Source organism: Dipodomys spectabilis, unplaced genomic scaffold (genome assembly GCF_019054845.1).
Source record: "Dipodomys spectabilis isolate Male_0828 unplaced genomic scaffold, ASM1905484v1 ptg000030l, whole genome shotgun sequence".
NCBI classification, from domain to species: Eukaryota; Metazoa; Chordata; class Mammalia; order Rodentia; family Heteromyidae; genus Dipodomys; species Dipodomys spectabilis.
This window is the reverse complement of record NW_024870707.1, coordinates 1,513,564-1,535,294: the sequence shown is the minus strand read 5'-3', so window position 1 is coordinate 1,535,294 and position 21,731 is coordinate 1,513,564. Positions and strand designations below refer to the sequence as shown.

General features: G+C 47.5%; 2 protein-coding genes across 20 annotated transcripts in view; both read right to left on the bottom strand.

The window, feature by feature from the left end:
- The window catches only part of Madd (MAP kinase activating death domain), a 46,646-nt gene extending 37,207 nt beyond the window's left edge, over positions 1-9,439 (bottom strand). For 15 of the 16 annotated variants that reach the window (XM_042676574.1, XM_042676576.1, XM_042676577.1 and 12 more), the window contains exons 1-6: positions 9,182-9,258; positions 5,526-5,680; positions 3,784-4,380; positions 2,654-2,957; positions 2,045-2,176; positions 1,037-1,150 (exon numbers count right to left, since the gene is read on the bottom strand). In XM_042676574.1, coding sequence (XP_042532508.1) covers positions 1,037-1,150; positions 2,045-2,176; positions 2,654-2,957; positions 3,784-4,380; positions 5,526-5,587 — 1,209 coding nt within the window. In that variant the 5' untranslated portion in view covers positions 5,588-5,680; positions 9,182-9,258. Of the gene's footprint in view, positions 1-1,036; positions 1,151-2,044; positions 2,177-2,653; positions 2,958-3,783; positions 4,381-5,525; positions 5,681-9,181; positions 9,259-9,423 lie in introns of those variants that run through there. The other variant, XM_042676575.1, reaches the window with a different exon arrangement.
- Positions 9,440-9,576: 137 nt separating this feature from the next.
- Nr1h3 (nuclear receptor subfamily 1 group H member 3) lies at positions 9,577-21,386 on the bottom strand. 4 transcript variants are annotated; one of them, XM_042676060.1, is made up of 10 exons: positions 21,244-21,386; positions 20,448-20,606; positions 19,612-19,779; positions 18,837-19,103; positions 18,377-18,585; positions 18,092-18,271; positions 17,777-17,876; positions 11,453-11,566; positions 11,135-11,229; positions 9,577-10,926 (listed from the first exon to the last, which is right to left on the bottom strand). In XM_042676060.1, the coding sequence occupies exons 2-10, from the start codon at positions 20,488-20,490 to the stop codon at positions 10,780-10,782; spliced, it is 1,323 nt and encodes a 440-aa protein (XP_042531994.1). In that variant the 5' UTR covers positions 20,491-20,606; positions 21,244-21,386; the 3' UTR covers positions 9,577-10,779. The 4 variants fall into 4 exon arrangements, with proteins under 4 accessions (XP_042531994.1, XP_042531992.1, XP_042531993.1 ...); XM_042676058.1 differs by having other exon boundaries at positions 20,448-20,602; XM_042676059.1 differs by having other exon boundaries at positions 20,448-20,527.
- Between the last annotated feature and the right edge of the window lie 345 nt (positions 21,387-21,731).

Genomic DNA, 21,731 nt, shown 5'->3' with positions numbered 1-21,731 from the left:
TCGTGGGGCCTGAACTCTGGGCCTGGGCGCTGTCCCTCAGCTCTTCAGCTCAAGGCTAGCACTCTACCACTTGAGCCACAGCACCATGTCTGGCTTTTTTCTTTTTGCTTATGTGGTGCTGAAGAATCGAACCCAGGGCCTCATGCATGCAAGGCAAGCGCTCTATCACTGAGCCACCTTCCCAGCCCCTTCGTTCTACTAAAGTTTTAAGGTACTCACAGTGAAAAATGTTAATGGAATTTTTTAAAGTCTGTACTGGAAAATATTTTGAGTCCTGGGGCTTGAACTCGGCATGAATGCTGTCCTTGAGCTTTTATGCTCGAGGCTAGTGCCTTGCCACTTTGAGCCACTGGTCCACTTCTGGTTTTCTGGTGGCTAGTTGGAGGTAAGAATCTCACAGCCTTTCCTGCTTCACCTGGCTTTGAACTGTGACCTCAGATCTCAGCCTCCTGAGTAGCTAGGATTACAGGTGGGAGTCACAAGCACCCTGCATGTACTGGAAAAGTTTCTTATTGAAAACCATATACTGCATATAGGAGGCTACCTACACTACATATGGAATGATTCTCTACTATATATATATAACTGCCCTACTTCTCTTAGAGAATGTAGGAGGAGCTCTTAACACTGGCAAAACTAAATCCTATAATTCTCTGAAGGCTAACCAAGGGCCTATCTGGCCAATAAAAACATTAGAAAAACATTGTTTCAATAGAGCACACAATAGAAATCATCTAGAAAAGGGAGAAATGCAGTCCTGATCTAGAGCACAATCCCATTTTTACTCTGCCAATGCCTCTGCCAAGAACCTTACCCTAGGGCTGGGAAGGTGGCTCAGTGGTAGAGTGCTTGTCTTGCATGCATGAGGCCCTGGGTTTGATTCCTCAGCACCACAGAAGCAAAAAGAAAAAACCCGGAAGTGGCGCTGTGGCTCAAGTGGTAGAGCGCTAGCCTTGAGCTGAAGAGCTGAGGGACAGTGGCCAGGCCCAGAGTTCAGGCCCCACAACTGGACCAAAAAAAAAAAAAAGAACCTTACTCTATTGCTGTCCAGATCCACTAGCCATACGTCATCAGGCATTTTGAAGTCTAGTTTGTAGAGGAAGAAGCTGGCAGGGACCCCAATGATGTATGGAGTTGGAGCCAACAGCAGCTGTAAAGAGGACAAAGAAGATAAGAAACAAAGACAAAACCTATCATGAACATTTATCAAGTTAGCAATTTTCTAGATAGGGAAATGCAGACCTACAATCCATTTAGCAAAACATTTAAGGTTCAGGGCTGGGAAGGTGGCTCAGTGGTAGAGTGCTTGCCTTGCATGCATGAGGCCCTGGGTTCGATTCCCCAGCACCACATAAGCAAAAAGAAAAAAGCCAGAAGTGGCACTGTGGCTCAAGTGGTAGAGCGCTAGCCTTGAGCTGAAGAGCTGAGGGACAGCACCCAGGCCCAGAGTTCAGGCGCCAACACCGGACCCAAAAAAAAAAAAAAACATTTAAGGTTCCATGTATTTCAAAATCCAGAATTTTTCAGATTTTTAGAAAGGTAGCATAATGCATATTCTGTATCTTATAGAAAACCTAAAGACACATAGCAAATAGTCTACAATCATTATCTATCATTAACTGTAATAAATAAAAATGAAAGGTCAGGTACCGGTGGCTCATGTCTATAATCCTAGTATTCAGAAGACTAAGATGTAGAGGATCACAGTTCAAAGCCAGCCTAGAAGGAAAAGTCTGTAAGACTCCACCTCCAAAATAACCAGCATAAAGCAGGACTGGAGGCATGGCTCAAGTGCCAGAGCATCAGACATGCAAGCAAAGGCAAACAAATTCAAGGCCTCAAGTTCAAACACTAGTACTACCAAAAAAAACAACAACCAAACCATAAAAAGTATTAAGTGTTGTTACCAGTTCAGTTCAAATCCATCAGATTTTGCAAATGCTAAGGAGTTGAGGACCAGTACTGACTTACAGGTTCTCTGGGTATTGGACCCTTCCCTCAAGAAGATGGAGGTGAGAAAATCAGAAGACATCTTGAGACTCACCTGCTCTGCAGATGCCATGCAGGTGGGAAGCAGTGGGATGACAGGAAACATGTACTCCAGGGGATAGATCATTGCCACAAACGCCATCACAGACATGGAAAGTGCATTGTAGTCTCGAGACTGTAGCACCACCTGCGGTAAAGATGAATTAACACAAAACAATAAGCATGAGAAAACAGCTTCCAGCACTACAATTTAATTTCTGCCTCACTGTGCCTACGGTTGCAGCTTCATTGCCACAATCACCAATGTTCCATGTTGCACCAGGCTTGCCACTCCCCAACCCAGCCCCGTAGTAATCGTCCTTTGATTCACCACCTCTCTAGCTCTTTCACTCCCATCCCAGGAGCATGCATTGAAACAAAACTACTGTTTTGAAGTAGATTAGTATGATTAAGGATATCTGAGTGCAAGCCCTCTGAACACATTCCACACAGTGCCAGTACCTCAATTCAACCCACAACTATCAATATCTGCTGGTCTCATGTTACCTCCTAGAAATGAAAATATGAAAAAGATATAATCCCTTTGACTCAGAGCTCATGTTCTAGCTTCTGTCATACTGCACAGCTCTTTTGCTAGAAAGGCCCATAAAACTGACCCTCTCACCTTGTGCTCTAACAGGATACAGGTTAGCACCTGAAGACAAGCATCCACACCCAGAAGTTCCAAAGGAAGGTGAAGTGGAAAATCCACGAGAGTGAATCGAGATGGATCTGGAAGCGCAAAGGTCAGAGCCGGCTGGAGCTCCTGGGGTAGAACCTCAATGTCCACTCGCTTTTGCCCAGACACAGGTACTGGGGAACGCAGCAATCGATAGATCCAGGCCTCAATCTCTCGAAGGTCATGAAGAAGAGCACTTGATTTTTCTTCCACTAACAGTGATCCAGTAAAGATTCGCCACATTGTATCTCTGAGGAATAGACATCAAGAACCAAACTCAAGCATCAGGAGCTGATACTTTACTGCCACCCAATATAACCATGGAGGATATAATGATGAAAACCAGAAAAGGATTATCATTAGAAAAACCCACTTGTTCAGCTCAGTTGGGTCCAGAGGGCACACAAAAGAGGAAGAATAAGTATGAAAATGTGTACATTGCCAGGTGCTAGTGGCTCATGCCTATAATCCTAACTATGGAGGAGGCTGAGATCTGTGTATCAGGGTTCAAAGCCAGCCCAGACAGGAAACTCCATGCGACTTTTATCTCCAATTAGCCATCACAAAACCAGAAGTGAAGCTGTTGCTCAAGTGATAGTGTGATAGATTCGAGCCCTAAGAGCTCAAGGACAGTGCCTGAGTTCAAGCCCCAGGACCAGCACTCACACACACACACACATACACACACGTATGTATATGCATACATATATATGTATGTGTGTATATGTATGTATATATGTGTATGTGTGTATATGTGTGTATGTATATATGTGTGTGTATGTATATATGCGTGTATATGGAAGGACACAATGTTGTTCAAGCCCCAGGACCATCACACATACAAACACACACAAAATGTATATGTGGAAGGACCCAATGTTGTGCCACCAAACAGAAAACTCCTGAACACTACTTCTAAAGAAATTGTGGTAGGTGGCCTAATTGCACAGCTGTCTTCTGCTTAGCAGGGCAAAACATCTTTACAGTGGTCTAAAGGACCTCAACCTGAAGAAGCCCAATCATAACTAATCTCTAAATACTTCCCCTCTCTTCTAAACATGAGTAACAAATCTTACCTTTGTACACCTCTCGGGATGCCCAGCTTCTTCCCCAGTAGCCTTTCACTACAGCAATCTACCAGCCGTTTGAGGGTATAGAGACACTCGCGGAAGGTGGAAAAGAAAGGGTAGTGGCTGAGCACGCACAGGGATGTGAGGGTACTGTTGCGAGAGCGGCTGCTTCCCTTGGCCCGGCGTTTGGCCCGAGGAGACTGGTTCACATCAGGCGTAGAGTCAGCACTAGGAGGCTGCAAGGATGAGCCACTCTCTGAGATCTCAGTACCTACTTCTTCTGGGGCACAGGTAGCCCGCATGCCTTCCTTTCCACGGGACCCTGTTACCCCGTCCCCCTTTTCCTTAGGCATTCGCTTTTGGAAGGAGCGGTAGAAGTTAACACAGATGCCATAACGTGTGACTCCAGTGTCCTTGTCAGTGAGGGTGAAGACAAAAGAGGTATCATCCCGAAGGCTCATGCGCCGCTGCCGCACACTCAAGCAGCCCTCTGGCTGGCAGAAGAACACTACGTCCGGGGGAAGGGGAAACTCCACGTGATCCTCTAGTGGGTATCGCCGCAGCAGTTCAGGAGTCTGGGCTACACTATCGCTGCTTGGGTGCCTAAAGGACATAAAGGCAAACTCAGCAGTCTGGCGGGTTAGAACATACTATCAAATTTTAACCACAGTTAAAAATAATAACAAAGCTCAAAATGCTCTCTTGGATAAATTAAGCTAACTGCTGGACTTTGGAAAGTGTGGCTACTCCTTGCCATGGTTAGCAGGTAGGCTACAAAAAATCTGCATGGTCATGAAGACATATATTCTGAAAAAAGAGTTTTGATAATAAAATAATCACAACCCTTCTGAAGTATTTTAGCTAATAAATTACCAAAAGATCATCTGGAGATAGAAAAGAAACACGATGTACCCATATATATATTATATACATGTTATATATAATATATAAGTATATAATAAATACATAATATATGATACATATGTATAAAATAAGGGGGGCTGGGAAGGTGGCTCAGTGGTAGAGCGCTTGCCTTGCATGCCTGAGGCCCTGGGTTCGATTCCTCAGCACCATATAAGCAAAAAGAAAAAAAAGCCGGAAGTGGCGCTGTGGCTCAAGTGGTAGAGCGCTAGCCTTGAGCTGAAGAGCTGAGGGACAGAGCCCAGGCCCAGAGTTCAGGACCCACGACCGGACCCCCCCAAAAAAATAAATAAAAATAAAGTAAGAAAACTGGATCTAAAGTTTATATTTGGCTTGGCGCTGTTGGCTCATACCTGTAATCCTAGTTACTTAGGAAGCTGAGATCTAAGGATCATGGTTCAAAGCCAGCCCAGGCAAGAAAGTCTGTGAGACTCTTACCTCCAATTAACTACCAAAAAGCCAGAAATGGAACTGTGGCTCAAGTAGCAGAGCACCAGTCTACCAATCTTGAACAACAACAACAAAAATCTAAGAAATAGTTCCCAAGCCTTAAATTCAAGCACTAGTACCAGTACACACATACCAAAAAAAGTACATATTTGCTCAAATTCAGAGAGATATAAGTATAGAGTTTTTTTCATTTTTCTCTAGACGAAATTCTCAACCCACTCAACTTATGCTGTTTTCGCTATTGGCACTGATGTTTCCATCAGGGTAAAATAATATGGAAGAATAAGATACGCAAAGTAACATGAAAACAGGGAAGGAGAATAACTGAAGGCTCTGTGGCTGTCCCAGATGACAAGACAATATCAAGTTTTAGTTACCTGGCCCCTACAATCACTAGATAGTCAAGTAACCGAGGGCAGAATTTCTTCTTTTGCACCATGGCTCCAATTCATCAGTTCATCTCATCTCAGAGAAACTTCAGTGGTCTGAGCTAGGAAGGAGTCAGCATTTCCAGGAGGAATTCTGATATTATCTGAAAATTCAAGTTTAATAGGGAAAAAAAGAGTATTGATAAGATCCATTGCTGTGCCTAGGGAATCATCCTTGCTCTCAATTTCATCCTGACTGGGGTCACAGGTCGGAAGGACTTCTACGTTAGTACTAAGGATAGGAGAACTTGACACTTGCCTTGTCTAGTGAGCATCTAGGCTTATGAGCTTCTAAGCCAAATATCAAGTAGGCTAGAGATGTAACTCAGTGGCAGAGCATTTGCCTTGTATGTACAAGGACCTGGGTTCAATTTCTAGCACTGCAAAAGGAGCACAAGGAGTTTTTGGCCCATGAAACCCCATTCTTACCGACTTGTTCATTCCCAAACCTATCTCTTAGGGCTCTGTTTCTGAAACAACAACAACAACAACAAAAAGATGTAGGCAGTCTAATATGGACTTAGTTATTATAACAAAAATTAAGTCACTTTCAGGACTGTTCCAGAGGTGATCCAAATGGGATTTTTTAATCAGCACTTCTAGATCTAGGTGGAAATCTAATAGTTCTGTTTCAACAATCTGCATCAAGCTTGATGTGAATCTACCATGTGGACTTTGTAGTTAATTGCACTCAGACAATAACAACAGCTGGTTATTCCAGCTCCTGTGATCTCATGTGAAGAATGTCCCTAACAGCCATCTCAACCACTTTTCTCTCCCTTCCATCAAGAAAGGGGTCAGGGTGGCTACTGCTATGAGCTCTGCCCTTGGTGCTGAACCTAAAGTTCTCTATTCTAGTTTGGAATCAGAATCAGCAAACCACACTTACAGAAGATGCCTTGTCCTACTCCGCCTTATTAAGTAGAAACTGAAAATACTAGGATTTCTTCAAGGAAGGGACAAGTATTCAGAGGGATTTCTAAACTATAGATCTAATATTAGCAAACGCTTATATGATCTTAATCATCTATAAGTTCCTGTTAGGTTTCTATATGCTTCTGTAAATAAAATATTTCACTACATTAAAAGGCTATCTCCAGTGCTCCAGTGTTCTGTCTCTATGCTCTGCACAGAGGTCACATTGAGAACTTCTTTACTGTACACATAAAGTATCCCAGTATGTCAACACTCAAACACACACATACATCCATCTCCTTCACTTATTGTTTTTTTTTTTTTTTTTGGGTCCGGTCATAGGGCCTGAACTCTGGGCCTGGGCGCTGTCCCTCAGCTCTTCAGCTCAAGACTAGCGCTCTACCACTTGAGCCACAGCGCCACTTCCGGCTTTTTTCTTTTTTGCTTATGTGGTGCTGAGGAATCGAACCCAGGGCTTTGAGCATGCAAGGCGAGCGCTCTACCACTGAGCCACCTTCCCAGCCCTCCTTCACTTATTGTTGTGTATACTCCCATACACACAGATATATATCCTCTTTGTCTGCTAAGGCTCTATTTGATTTAGAGAATGAGTAGAAGTTCTATCTTTTTTTCTCCTCTAATAATAAACAAGACCTATTTACAACACTTCTGGTGCCCTCAAAATATGCTCCCTCTTTTCCGTTGCTCCCAATAGAGGACCCACAGGTAATAGGATTCAGTTGTGTCTCCATAGCGACTCTGGCTCCCAGCACTATTTATAGCAGAGCCACAGGCCCTCCCCTGTTGGTGACCGCACAGTGCTAGCAGCTGCTACACCAGTTGGCCAGGGCCCACAGCAATTCACTCTCCCTAAACCTGAAGACACGCCTTCCACTGGCAGTACCTGCTAAGAATTAGGTTATCTTCTCCCCCATCTGCTGTTCATTTATACTTTGACCCAATTGTGGCTTTTGCTAGAGTTATCTCAACACCAAGTTGCCAAGCTTGTCATACACACACTCATTTCTGAGGGCCACCACTGTTAAATGACCCCAAACAGTCCTTTGGTTTTCCCAACTGCTAGAGTTGTGAGCATGCTGCAGAGCATAGGGCAGAGCTGAGCTCAGCTCCTCCTAAGCAGAACAAAAAAGGGAGGGAATGGAGACCTAAAATGCAATGTAGATGAAAATATAATTCAGTCTATAAAGAACTATGTTGAAATGTCTAAAGTGAGAGCCAAAGTATCTTAAAGTACCACTCTGGTTCTATAAGGACCAGAGCGTTAGCCTGTCTTAAGAATGTAAGTTTACATTGAAAAGTAGAAATTCCTTCTAGCTAAAGTCTCCAAGATGGGGCCTGGAGAACCTCCTATTAATAAATTAGGCACTCCAGTAATTGGTGGGATCCCACCCTTTATCCTGACTCAAGTCATTACATTCAACAGTCTTTTCCTTCTAGAACTATAAGGATCCTGGAATCTTGTGACTATCCTAGCTTCCAGTGGAGCTTTTATCAACCACAATTCGCATCTCACCAATGGACACTCACTTCAGTTATTCAGGCTGCAGAGCTAACCAAGCCTTTTCTTCCCATTTCTTGGTCTTTCCTGTCCCACAGACTCTAATTCTTCTAACATCAACTACAACTCATACTATCTTCATAAGTCTTCATAACCAGTCAGGTTATAACCTCTTGCCTCAATCATGTTTACTAATGCAGAGCCCCTAGCTGCTGTCCCCATTTAATCCAAAGGCATCCTGTCGTTAAAAATGCATACCTTTCTGCTGAAGTCCTACAACACCATCCACCTCTAGATCCCACAGACCTTTAGCCTTTGCTAGCTAACCCTTTGGGGTCTGTCCCTCTTTGGGGACAGGATCTTCCTTAAAACCACAGGAACCCAAGCTGAGGGTGATATGACATCTTTGCTGACGTGAGCACATCGGGAGACTCTTCTCCCCTCCTCCCCCTCCCCAGGCAGTGACCTTGCAAGTTCATCAGCACAGACTGGTCCAGCTTGAGGGAGAACTGGAGCAATAAGGCTGGAGATAGGTAGGGCTGGGGAAGAAGGAGGAGCACAGGAAAAGGAGGAAGAATTTAGATGCGTGAGGATGGAAGGGCCAGCAGGTGCAGGAAAAGAAGAAGTTGGTATCTGCACTCTTTAGCTGATCAATAGTGAAACATGAAATATTTGTATTTATGTATGTGTGCATGCATGTATAAGAACCAAACGTGAATCTCGAAATCCAAGCCGAAAATAAGACCACGCACGCATGCACGCGCGCACACACATATGCACACGCGCACCAGCACACACGCCAGGTGCAGGTGCCGACTGGGGCCCGGGGCTGGACAGTTCTGCCCGCCTCCTCACCTGCTGGACAGTTCCCCGCCCCCGCCCCGGAACCAGCGCCGCCCGCCGGGCAGGAAAGGGGCCGAGCGGTGCCAGCGCCCGCGGCCCGCACGCGCCCCCTCGGCGGCCGCCGCGGCCCCACCGCGGGCCGCGCCCCCTCCCTCCTCGGACCCCCGCGGACTCCACGCCCCCCTCTCGTCCCCTCAGGGCCTCCTCGAAGACCCGCTGCTCCCGAAGCCCCTTTTCCTCGCAGACGCCGCTTCTCCCCAGGACCGCCCCCTCCCTTCAAATACACGCTTAGGATCCCCACCCCCGCCCCCGGCCTGGACTCTCCTACCTCCCGGGTCTCGAGGAACCTGCCAGGCCACAGCGGGACGTGCCCGCGCCGCGCCGCGCCTCGCCGCCCGCCCAGCGTGCCTCTGCCCCCGCGAGGCGCCGCTGTCAGCGGGCGCCAGTTCCGCGTCTGGCTCGGGGGAGGGGGGGGGGCGCGTACCACTCCGTTGCGGTGCGGGAGGGGGAGGCTGAGGGGGCCGGGGCCGTACCATTCACCGCGGAGGTGGGGGGGGAGAGGGGTCGTACCAAAAGGAGCGCGGAAAGGTGGGTCCGATCTTTGGAGGGAGGCAGCTTCTGCACACACCTATCAGTGAGGGAGTGGGTACGAGTTGGGAGGAGTTGGGCCAGCCCAGCATCGCCGGGTGCCAAGGGGGGAGAACTCAAAAGGAATATCGCTTGTTTCGGTTGCTCAGAGAGATTTTAATTGGCCATGATCACAGATCCGTTTTAACGAAATACCTTTTAATCTGAAATTGGATTAAACTGCCCCCGAGCACTTTATATCCACCTCGTCAAAGCTCACCTGGCTCCATTCCCCCCCCCCCCCCCTGCGCGCGCTGTTTGGCAGGGCTCGCCCGCCGGGACTGGAGAGCCGAATACCCGGCCGACGGAGCCTACCAATTTTGGGTGGCGGGGTTGGGGGCGGGGACTGCGTTATCACCTACACCGGAGCGCACCACGGGGGAGGGGAGGGCGTGAGCGGTGCCGCGGTGCCCACTGGGAAATGGAGTCCAAGTCTCTTAAGAGCTCCGCGGCTCAGGGCAACTTCCCCCCCCTCCCGTCCCCACTCCACCGCTGCCCTTCCGGGGCTTCTGGTCCTGCAGGGTCTGGGGACCGGGAGGAGGGATTTTTCTGGTCCTAGGTCTTGCAGGTTGTGTGTCCTCTTTCATCCGCCAACGGAAAAACGCAGACATTATTCACGTGTGTGAGGTGCACAGCTGAGCTCTGAAGTTCCAACCCCTTCTTGCCCAGAGAAGGACCACCCGCTCCCACCTATCCCATCATCCGGGGAGAAGTTAGGGCTAAGCCTCAGCATTTGTTTTTTATCAAGACTGCGCCGTGGAACTGTGAAATGAGGCTCCCTCTTACTGACAGCCTTGACTGAGTCTGGAGGCGGATCCTACAGGACACAGGCTTCCTCCTCTATAGCCATGTCCTCAGCCTTAATGCAGAAATTCTTTTCTCTCTGTATTTATCTCGGTCTTCCTGTTTCAAGTACCAGCCCCGAGGCGTTTATGGCCAAGCTGCAGAATGACAGTGGAGAATATCTTTTGAGGTCCCCCTTGGGGGAAAAAAACAGGAAGTGGTGAAGGCAGAATGGGCAGGGCGCTGGAGAACCTTATGCAAAGTGGCCCATGGTTCATCCACTTGACTGGGTTAATACTGTCATCAGATGAAACATCATTTTAACAACCTTCCCCCCCTCACTCACACACACACACACACACACACACACACACACACACACACACTCTCCAAAGCCACTGAGAAGCTCTTTCACCTAGCTCCCAGGACTATTTGCCCTTCTCAGTCTGTCCCACCCCATGGAGGCAGTTAGGGGTCCTCCAGCCACGCAGCCCAGAACACAGAGGGAAAGAAGAGTCACTCGTGCACATCCCAGATCTCTGAGAGAAGCGGGGGGAGCTTTTTGTCCTGCAGGCGGAGCGCAAACACTTGCTCTGAGTGGACGCTGCTCAGTGTCCGGAGGCTCACCAATTTCATTAGCATCCGTGGGAACATTAATCGGTCCTTAAGGAAAGAAAAGGGACAAGTGTGGTCTTTGGTTCTCTCAGGCAAGGAGATGCAAAGGCAGAGAAGTTAGGGAGACATGGATAATTGCCCATACTAGATGAAGGCCAAGAGGCACTTGCTTGAAGGGAAAATGTTTCAGGGAATGGGACCCAAGGAGCAGAGGGGAAAGGGGAAGGGGACACCGGGACAGGATGACATGACTCACATGGGGGTGGTGGATGGAGACGTAGGCATGCAGGGCCTCCACATATGTGTGTTGCAGCCTCTCTACTTGGAGCTGGTCCTGCACGTTGGGCCGGTCTACAGGTGACCAACACAATTGAGGAGCAGATCTGGCCAGGGTTCTTAATTCCATACCCACAACTCAAAGTTAGGGACATCTCCCAGCCAACCTCTCCCACTTGGCTAAAAAACACAGCGTGGATTTTCACTCCCACTATTCCTGCCCTGGGGGAGGGGAGGGCCTGCAGCCCTCTTGCATGCAAGTCTCTTACTCAGTTTCCCTCTTGTCCCTCCTGCGCACCTGCAGAGAAGATGCTGATGGCAATGAGCAAAGCAAACTCTGCATCATTGAGTTGAAGCTCATTCATGGCTCTGGAGAAATCAAAGATGGGATTGATGAACTCCACCTGTAGTCCTAGAAAGAAACAAAGGAAGTGACAGGAACAGCAGGAACTTCCTCCAACTTCTCACCTGGAGGAGCCCCTAGGAACTCACAGATGTCTCCAGAGAGCTATGTAAGGGCAAGTTTCTTCACCTCTCTAAGCCTCTGCTGTGAAATACATTAGCTAATTGTTGTGATGATTAAATTATAAAGCATACAGAGATCTTAACACTGTTCTGGCATATAGGTACTGAATTAAACAGTAACTATTTTGAGGAGAGAATATTTTTCATTTTGCTTTGTTTTGCTTGTCCTTTTTTGGTTTGATTTGGTTTGGTTTGATAACAGTGCCTTACTATGTAGTTGGGCTGGCCTTGAACTCTCCATCCTCCTCAGTTTCCTGAATGCTGAGATTATAGGTGTACACTCTACCTGGCTAAATTCTGTTAGAATTTTCAAGAATTCCATATTTCTAGAAATAGAGGCATTTATTACTTGTTTATAAAGAAGCGCACCTCTTCCTCCCCCCATGGTGTCCCCCCCTTAATTTTGCGCTGGTTGTGTGGCTTGAGCCCAGGGCCTGGGCACTGTTCCTGAGCTTTTTTTTTCTCAAGCCACAGCTCCACTTCTGGCTTTTTGGTGGTTAACTGGAAAGAAGAGTCTCATAGATTTTCCTGCCTGATCTGGCTTCAAACCACAATCCTCTATCTCAGCCTCCGGAGTAGCTAAGATCACAGGTATGAGCCATTAGTGCCTGCCTCCCTGCCTTTTTTTCCCCTCTCCCCCTTTTTTTTTTTAACTGGTAAACAGTTTTATCTGAATACTGGAGATAATGGTTTTTCACACACACACACACACACACACACACACAAATTTATTGATTGGGGTAATACAGAGAGTCATGAATGAGAAAAGGACACTAAGGATTTAAATAAGGGAAACAAAAAAAGGATGAGGGGAAACAAAAGGTTATTTTCACCAGTATAGAATCACGTTATAGCATCGACAGAATTCTCTTGTCTATTTTTGATACAGAACTTGATATCACTCTACCTAACTTGGTAAGGCTTTCAGTAGCAAAAGTATAAAAACAGAACAGAACAAAAGCCCAGCCTCTCAGTTTACACAGAGTTTTGTTTTTTGTTTTGTTTTGTTAGAATTGGGAAAGAGGCTGGGAATGTGGCTTAGTGGTAGAGTGCTTGCCTAGCATCCATGAAGTCCTGGGTTCAATTCCTCAGTACCACATACACAGAAAAAGCTGGAAGTGGCGCTGTGGCTCAAGTGGTAGATTGCTAGCCTTGAGCACAGATAGGCTCAGGGGCAATGCCGAGGCCCTGAGTTCAAGCTCCAGGACTGGCAAAAAAAAAAAAAAAAAAATTGCAAAATACACTCTGAGTGTGAGGGGCAGGGAGAGAGAGAGGAAGAGAGAGGAAAAAAAACCTGGAGCTTGAACTCAGAGCTTTACACTCTCATTCTTTTTCTTTTTCACTCAAGACTGATGCTCCATGCCTCCAATTATGGTTTTTGCAGGTTAACTGGGGATAAGAGTCTCAAGAATTTTTGTGCCTGGGCTGGCTTTGAACCAAAATCCTTAGATCTCAGCCTCCTGAGTAGCTAGAATTATAGGCATGGGCCACTGGCACCCAGCTGCAAGTTCCAGTCTTTTCATACTTCTACCCATACACAATTATCCAGTCAAGAATGCAAAAGTTCCCCCCACCCCCAGAAACTTTCCAACAATACAGTTGCACAATATGGGGTTTTCTTACTATAAGAAAAAATATAAATTATACATACCATATTCTCATTCATACTTTGTAATGTAAAATGTTATAACATTTCATGTGTCACATCCTAGAGGGATGAATTCAGTAATGTGGCTGAAACTATAGACTCCAGTGCCAGAATGTCAAGATTTGAATCCTGGCTCTGTTGTAAAGAAATGCTGGGATTTATGTGACTTGGGGCAAACTAACTTCTGGGCCTTGGTTTTCCCATCTGCAAAATGGAGATAATTATAGAACCTACCTCATAAAGTCTTCGGGATACTTGTGACGTATGTGGTATTTTAGTAGGTGTTTGTTAAGCAAGAAATTTAATGGAACCAGTCTTCCTTCAGAGAAAACAACTAACATCAACATGACATAAGGCCGTGGCCTGTAGAGGATACTTCTCCCATAGTCGGTCTCTGCACCCCACACAGTTTTCTAGGCTGCTTTCTCAGACTAATTTTAAGCAACCACTTGGCCCCTAGAGACTTCTTAGTCACTTCTTGAAGTTCTTTTACCCTGATGTTTATCAAGTGTGTTAATGTGTTGACTGGGCAAACCCAATTTAACAAAGCTCTAACATATATCCAAAAGCCCCTCTGTACAACTACAGAAAAGGTTCTAAGATGGAGTTATGCATACAAGGGTCTGCTAAAGCTGAACAGGTAAATACTTCAAATGGTATCAGTCCACATCATTGGCCATCTATTGCTCACAATGTGCAGTAGTGAATGCAAAGGGGAAAGAGACCTAACAAAGTAGAGCACCGTCCTTTTCCCCAAGGCCTCACAGAGGAAATAAGAAAGTTAAATACAGTGACATTGAAACTGGTTAAATAGCCAATGTGGCGACACATGTCTATAATCCCAGCTATTCCAGAGGTAAAGACAGGAGGATCACCAATATGAGGCCAATCTGAGCAAAGTAAGTGGTAAGACCTTATCTCAAAAACAAAGACAGGGGATGAGAGGGTGGCTCAGTGGTAGAGTGCTTGCTTTGAAGGCATGAGGCCCTGGGTTTGATTCCTCAGTACCACATAAGCAGAAAAAGCCCGAAGTGGCACTGTGGCTCAAGTGGTAGGGCACTAGCCTTGAGCTGAAGAGCTGAGAGACAGCGCCCAGGCCCAGAGTTCAGGCCCCACAACCAACAACAACAACAACAAAAAAAAACAAACAAAGACAAGGTTGGTGGAGGAGCATGGGAAAGCTCACATGATAAAGCACTTGCCTAATACATGCAAGGTCCTGGGTTCAATCCCCAGCACTACAAAATAAATAAGTAAGTATTTAGTTAGACAGATAAACCTGCTTTAAAGTTCTTTTTTTAAAAAAAGAACTTAACCCAGGTCCTGGTAGTTTATGCCTATAATCATAATCTATTCAGGAGATCTGAGAATTGTGGTTCACAGCGAGCCTGGGCAGAAAACTTCCCAAGATTGTTATATCCAATCCATCAGCAAAAGCCAGAAGTAGCCAGGCGCTGGCGGCTCTGTGATCCTAGCTACTCAGGAGGATCTGAGATCTGAGGATCATGGTTTAAAGCCAGCCGAGGCAGGAAAGTCCAGAAGACTCATCTCCAATAACCACCAGAAAAACAAAGTGGCCCTGTGGCTCAAGGGGTAGAGTGCTATCCTGGAGCTGAAGAGCTAAGGGACAGCACCCAGGCCCACAGTTCAAGCCCCATGACTGACAACAGCAACAACAACCAAAAAACCCACCAACTTATAGCAGGATATGGTGGTACATACCTGTCATCCCAGCTGAGTGGAGAGTTCAAGGCTTACCTGAGCTATAAGTGAAAATTTGTTTCAGAGGAAAGAGAAGAGAAGAGAAAGAAGGGAGGGAGGGAGGGAAGAAGAAAGGAAGGAAGGAAGGAAGAAATGAAGGAAGAAATGAAAGAAGGAAGAAAAGGGAGAGGGAGGAAGGAAGGAGAAAGAGAGAGGGGAAGGCAGGAAGGAATCAAGGAAGGAAGAAAGTAAGGAAGGAGAAAGAGAGAGGGGGAAGAAAGAAAGGAAGGAAGAAAGGAAGGAGAGAGGGAGGGAGGGAGAGAAGGAAAGACGGAAGGAAGGAAGGAAGGAGGCAAGGGGGAAGGGAGGGTTGGGCTCTCCCAGCAGGATGTCTGGAGCCTCCCCCCACCTTCCCCAACAGATAAAAAGAGAGAGAGAAAAAAAGCAGTCTTTAAGAAGGTGCAGATTAAGATAGCACAAGCTGGGTGCAGGTCACTCAGACTTGTAATCCTAGCGACTCAGGAGGCTGAGATCTGAGGATCACAGTTTGAAGCCAGCCTAGGCAGTAAAGTCCATGAGACTCTCCAACTAACCACCAGAAAAACTGGAAGTGTCTCTTTGGCTCAAAGTGGTAGCATACTAGCCTTGAGTGAAAAAGCTCAGGGTCAGTGCCAGGCCCTGGGTTCAAGCAGCTCGATGGACAGAAAAAATAAAAAAGATAGCACAAGTCCAGAAACGCTGACAAAGGACTGGAACTGGGAAGAGTTTAGAAGAGGTTTCTGAAGGAGGAGGAGACTAAGGAGCTCTGGGACAATTGCCATTTGGGGAAAAGGTACTTGAGTAGAGAAGGGGTCAGGGCTGGGCTTTAAAGTGAGGAGAAGCCATCAAATCATCCATTAGTTGCTCATACATTCACTCCATGCTTCGTGTACAAAGCAATGGAAATCAACAGAGCTCTGCTCTATCCTCAATTAAGGGAGACTTTCCTAGAAAGCTCATTGGGTGGCTCACATTGGGACAGGAGGCACACGAGCTGGAGTAAGTCACCAGAAATCAGAGAGGGTTTTATGAACTCTAGCTTAGAACCAAGGATCTCACAGCCCTGAGAATGGAGTGTTTGCCATATTTCACAGATCCTCAGCTTGGGGCTGGGAAGGTGGCTCAGTGGTAGAGCACTTGCCTTGCATGCCTGAGGCCCTGGGTTTGATTCCTCAGCACCACATAAGCAAAAAGAAAAAAGCCAGAAGTGGCACTGTGGCTCAAGTGGTAGAGCGCTAGCCTTGAGCTGAAGAGCTGAGGGACAGCACCCAGGCCCAGAGTTTAGAGTTCTGGCCCCACGATCAGACCAAAAAACAAACAAACAAACAAACCACAGATCCTCAGCTGTTAAGCCACTTTGTCTCCTATTAAACCTCATTTCTAGTCCTTCTAGGATTTCCTCAGCCTTCCATCCTTTCCCATCTTTCATTCCCCCAACCACAAACATTACCAACAGCAGAAAACCTCCTCTGCTTAACCCCAAGCAAGCATCAGACTTCAAGCATGTGAATCAGTTCTTAAAGACAATACTACAGACAAAAGAAGAGGGTAGAAACAGTCACTGCTCCCTTATACCTGTAGCATCTGCCATGTTTCAACTGCAGTTCTACAGCTCATCAAAAACAGTGAGAAAAGAATAGGGGGTAGTAAACCTGATGATCCTTCAAAAACACATCAGAAAAAAATTTGTTCACTATTGAAAGTTTTAGTGCAAGCCAGGCACGAGTGGCTCATTCCTATAATCCTAGCTACTCAGGCAGCTGAAATCTGAGGATTGAGGTTCATAGCCAGTCAGGACAAATAAACCCAAGAGACTTATCTCCACATAACCAACATAATACCAGAAGTAGAGGTGTGGCTCAAGGAATGGAGGGCCAATGGAGAGCAAAATAGCCAAGCGAGTGCACAAGGCCCTGAGTTCAAGTCCCAGTACTGGCACACATGAAGAGGAAAATAAAGAGGAAAAAGGGAAGATGGAAGAAGAGGAGGAGGAAGAAGGGGAGGAGGAAGAAAGTAGTTTAGTGCAGTGGTTTCCAATTTTTTTTCTAGCTATAAAATCTTTTTTAGAAAAATGATACCAGAGCCACAAGAGTGAACACAGATTTTAGTGGACTTCTTGTTTGGTTAAAGTATGTATGAAGGCTATTTGTCTGTCTGCCTCTGTCTCCCCTAAACTGATGCTTCCATAAACTCACCAGATTATATAGGACACAGTTAGAAAATAATTAGCTTAGCCATAAGCTGGTGGCTTATGCCTGTAATCCTAGCTACTCGGGAGGCTGAGCTCGAGGATCATGGCTCAAAGCCAGCCTGGGCAGAAAAGTTCCTATGAGACTTATCTCCAATTAACCACTCAAAACAGGAAGTGGCACTATGCTCAAGTGGTAGAGCGCTAGCCTTTAGCACAAAGAAGCTTAGAGCTAGTGCCCAGGCAAGGAAAGAAAGAAAGAAAGAGAGAAAGGAGGAAGGGAGGGAGGGAGGGAAGAAAGAGAAAGAAAAGACTTAGTTTAATACAATAGAGGACAAGGGTCTATTTGGAGCAGTTGAGAGAGGCCTATCAGCATTTCAATTTTCTCTTTTGGCAAACCAGACTGAGCCTTCCCTTTACTACCACCAAAACCTCAGGCTCATGGCCCTGTAACCACAATGGGCCTGGTGACTACAGTAGCTGTCCTCCCAACCCAGTCCCTCGGCCAGCTCAGCTCTCACCTGCTTTGGCAAAGTCTTCCCGGTTATAACTGAAATCCTTGAGAAAGGTGATACTCTCACTGCCAGGGTTGTACCTCCGAGATGTCTCTAGAAGCATCACCTGCACACAAATAGCAGCTCTCAGAAAGGGATGAGGAGGGCTCATGGTGGTGCATGGCCCTTCCAGGGAAGGTTGATTTCCCCTATCCCTGCTTCCCAGTGAGTTGGGCTCTTCCAGCTAGACATCTGGTGCTTCCCCCCCGCCCCCCCCCCACACCTCCCTTGACAGATAATCCCATTCTGCTTTTCCCATCATCCCTTGCTCTTTCCAGCCACCTCAATTGCAGAGGTCTTCAGCAAAGCGATTTGGTCCTCCCGGCTGAGCTGAAGGAAGCCAGGGAGCTGTTTGGCAAAATCAACAATCTCCTGCACGGAAACGATGGCCAGCTCTGTGAAGTGGGCAAAGCGCTGCTGACGTGCTTCCCGGCTCTGGGGATCTGGTGCCATGGGCCACGGCTACCCAGGAGGATGAGAAGGAAAAAGCGAACTGCTTTGAGTTGGCCATGGAGAAGCCAGCTGGTGCCTCGGGTCCAGCCACCTCTCCCCAGGCCGGGCAAGTACCGTGACTCGAAGTCGGTCAGAAAAGGAGCGCCTGTTACACTGTTGCTGGGCGGCCACCAGCTTCTCAATCATGCCCAGCTGCTCGGGGCTGAGCTGCGGCAGGACTTGGGGAGGTGAGGAAGCTCTTGGGGGTACAGATGTGGCCTGAGCCTGTTCCTCTTCTTGTCGCTTCAGTTTCTTTAGACGGATCTGTTCCTCTGACAGAACACCTAAGGACGGGGCCAGATGTGAGCATGGGAGAAGGAGGGGGAGGGAAGCAAAAATGGGGTGGGGGATGTGCGTGTGTGCGTGTGTGCGTGTGTGTGTGTGTGTGTGTCCGAGCTCTAGAACTGCAGAGAGTGTTGGGTAAAAGCAAGGAAGAGAGTTCAATCTGTTTAGAGATGCAGATATCTGCCCTCATCTCTGCCACCCTTCTGTCTCATCAGTCTCTCCCTCCCCACCCCCCATGCCAAGCACTCACACTCTTCTCGCATGCCCGCCTGGCGGCATTTGCGAAGCCGACACTCCTGGCACTTGCGACGCATGTAGGTGTCCATGGGGCAATGGCCGCCACTGTGGCAGACATAGCGAGCTCCTTTGATGACACTGCGGCGGAAGAATCCTTTGCAGCCCTCACAGCTCAGCACGTTGTAGTGGAAGCCAGAGGCCTTGTCCCCGCACACACTGCACAGCTCATTCCCCAGCATTTTGGGGGCTGGCCCCTTTTTCCGTTTTTGTGGACGGAGCTCTGGATTCAGAGAAGAGTTTCAAGGGTCTCTCCAATTCAGTAACTGCCCTGGGCACTCAGTTCCCTTCATTACATACAGTCTATTTTCTCTTACTCCCTTTTCTCTCTCTCTTTTCAGATGGGGTCTTGTTTTGTTGCCTAAGTTGGCCTTGAACTTCTGGGATCAAGCATCTTCCTGCTTCAGCCACCAGAGTAGCTGGGAGTACAGGCTTGTACTGCAGTGTCTGGTTTTATCTCTTTATTATAAGAACAGTTCTCATTCACTAAAGCCCTTCGTCTTAGGAATAGTATGAGCCCTTTCTATGCACTGTTGACACTATAATTGTTCTTGTCATTTTACAAATAAGAAAACTGAGAGGAAAACAAAAATTCATGCTCAGATCACTCAAGTCTAGCTGACCTCAAGCCTTTGGACCTAGCCATGATATTATAAAAATAAAGGGACCCACATTACCTGTTCCCTCCTACTCCAGCCCCTATTCCCTGCAAATAAAGAGAATCTCCTCACCTGTGGGCTCTGTAAGCAGGGCAGTGGGCTCTGCTGCTTCCAGCCGCAGGCCCAAAGGGCCCCCAGCAGATGGAGGCATCCTGGAATCCTCTCTAAGGAAGGTGCTGCCTCCTTGGGCCTGGCTGCTTGCATCTTGGGTGTCTGGCTCCCACAGTTCCACTGCCGAGTCTAAGCCCAAAAGAGACACAAGACAGTCTGGTTCTATCCAGGCTCCATTCTCCAAGCATTCTGGCTGTGAAACTGCAAGCTTTTCTTTACCCTAAAGGGTAGAGCTCATGTGTAGGGATTCTAGGGTTTTATGGGCTCTAGGACTGGTGAGACCTGTCCACCAAGACCTCCAATGAAGATGTTAACCTTTACCCCCTTGGGATCGGCCAGAGGGGGCTCACTTCAGTGATAAAACCAAAGTCTTAAAAGCCAGAGCTAGATTAGCACTAGACATGCAGCTCTCCTCAGCAGCAAACCCAGATTGAGGCGACCTGGACAGGAGTATATTCATAAATTAAAAACCAGAGCCAGAGCTGGGTACCAGTGACTCCAAGTCCAATTAAGCAGCAAAAAGGCAGCCTGGAGATGTAGCTCAAGTGGTAGAGCACTATTCATGAGCAAGAAAGCCAAGCAACTGTGAGACCCTGATTTCAAGTTCGTTTAGGCAAAATGAAAAAAGAAAAAGGAAACCAGAGCCTGGGCAGAGGTAGTCTGACCAGGAGGCAAGCAACACCAAGAAGAGCTCTGCACTGGGCTCTGGAGGAAGGCAGAATGCAGGTAGTAAAGAAGGCTGGTTCTGAAAGGAGGAGAGGAACCCAGGGTCTGGACTCAGGAACAAAGATGCTTACCAGGAGAAACAACAGGCCCAGATGCCTCCAGCCACAAGGACATGTCTTCCTAGAGCCCTGGACATTACCAAGGCACTGTCCTGCAGAGATGACCCAAGTTACACTCTTCCAAAATTGGGTTTCTTTGGGCTTTCAGCTCCCTTCTCTTGTGCTTGCTTTCTTAAAAAAAAAAAATCACTTCTTACATTATGAACTGACATTTACTAGCCTTCTTCATTATGTTTCAATGAGGTCAGGACTATTCTTTTTTTCAGTCCTGGGGACCAAACTAAGGGCTTCACACAAACCTGAGCAAACTCTCTTCCACTGAGTTACACACTTAGCTTGTCAGGACTACTCTTAATCCCATTTGAAAGATGAACAAACGGAGGTTCAAAAGATTAACTGAATTGCTTAGGGCCACACAGTTCAGTGATGGTAAAGCCAAGACTGCAACCTCAATTTCTCAGAAACCAGAGTATGAATCTTCCATCACTGTGCTACCTTCTCTCCACCCTCCTGCATGCTATCATAGCCTCTTGTCTTCACTCTAGCACCGGTGAGAGCCAAAGTTAGGCAGTACCAGGGGACAGGATTAAGGCTGAGTGCGCGAGTCTCACTCCTGTCATTTGCAGGGGTCCTGTTGCTCTGCGAGTCTTCCCAAAGCCCCTGGTGAGTTCTTCTAGGAATCCAGCTCCCATCCCCAGCACTCCTCATTTCTCACAACTCCCCCCCCCCCCGTAAGATTCTGATGTCCACCTTTCTCCCCACCCTAGACACCCACACAGCCCCCAGCTGCTGCCGAGGAGGGACCCACCAAAGCTCCAGGCCACCAGACTTCCTGGTTGCGCAGTCTCTGGAGCCCCCTTGCTGGGAGAAGAGGTTGGTGCAGTCCCCGGTCCCGGAGTCCGAGGCAGGCCGGTGACCAGAGCTGAGCACAGAAGAGGGACCTGAAGCCCAGAGAAGCAGAAATGTGAGTTGGGCTACCTCTCCTTCCTGCTGCCGACAAACTGAAGCCCTGGCCTCCTTGGCCCCTACCCACAGGGTAGTTAGTTCCCCCACCAAGCTGACTCCTCCCTGGCTGCTCCCCCCTCCCTCGCCCCCCCCCCACCCGAACCAAGACAGTCGCCTTTCGGTCCTATCTCTGCCCTTCCTCTCCTTACCCTCTTACAGGAGTGTTCCCAGGCGCCTGTTTCCCGACAGCCTCCAGCGTCAGCGTTCCCTCCCCTCTATAGACACCTCCGAGAGCAAAGGTCCCAACACGGGCCCGGGAATTGCGACACCAAGCTCCAGACTTCGTTCCCA

Excerpts from the sequence above, each read along its gene's own strand:
- Nr1h3 (XM_042676060.1), bottom strand. The coding sequence starts at position 20,490 with ATGTCCTTGTGGCTGGAGGCATCTGGGCCTGTTGTTTCTCCTG. Across the intron at positions 19,104-19,611 it reads CCTGCTTACAGAGCCCACAG|AGCTCCGTCCACAAAAACGG; the intron begins GTGAGGAGATTC and ends CTCTGAATCCAG. Across the intron at positions 11,230-11,452 it reads CATCAGCATCTTCTCTGCAG|ACCGGCCCAACGTGCAGGAC; the intron begins GTGCGCAGGAGG and ends GGTCACCTGTAG.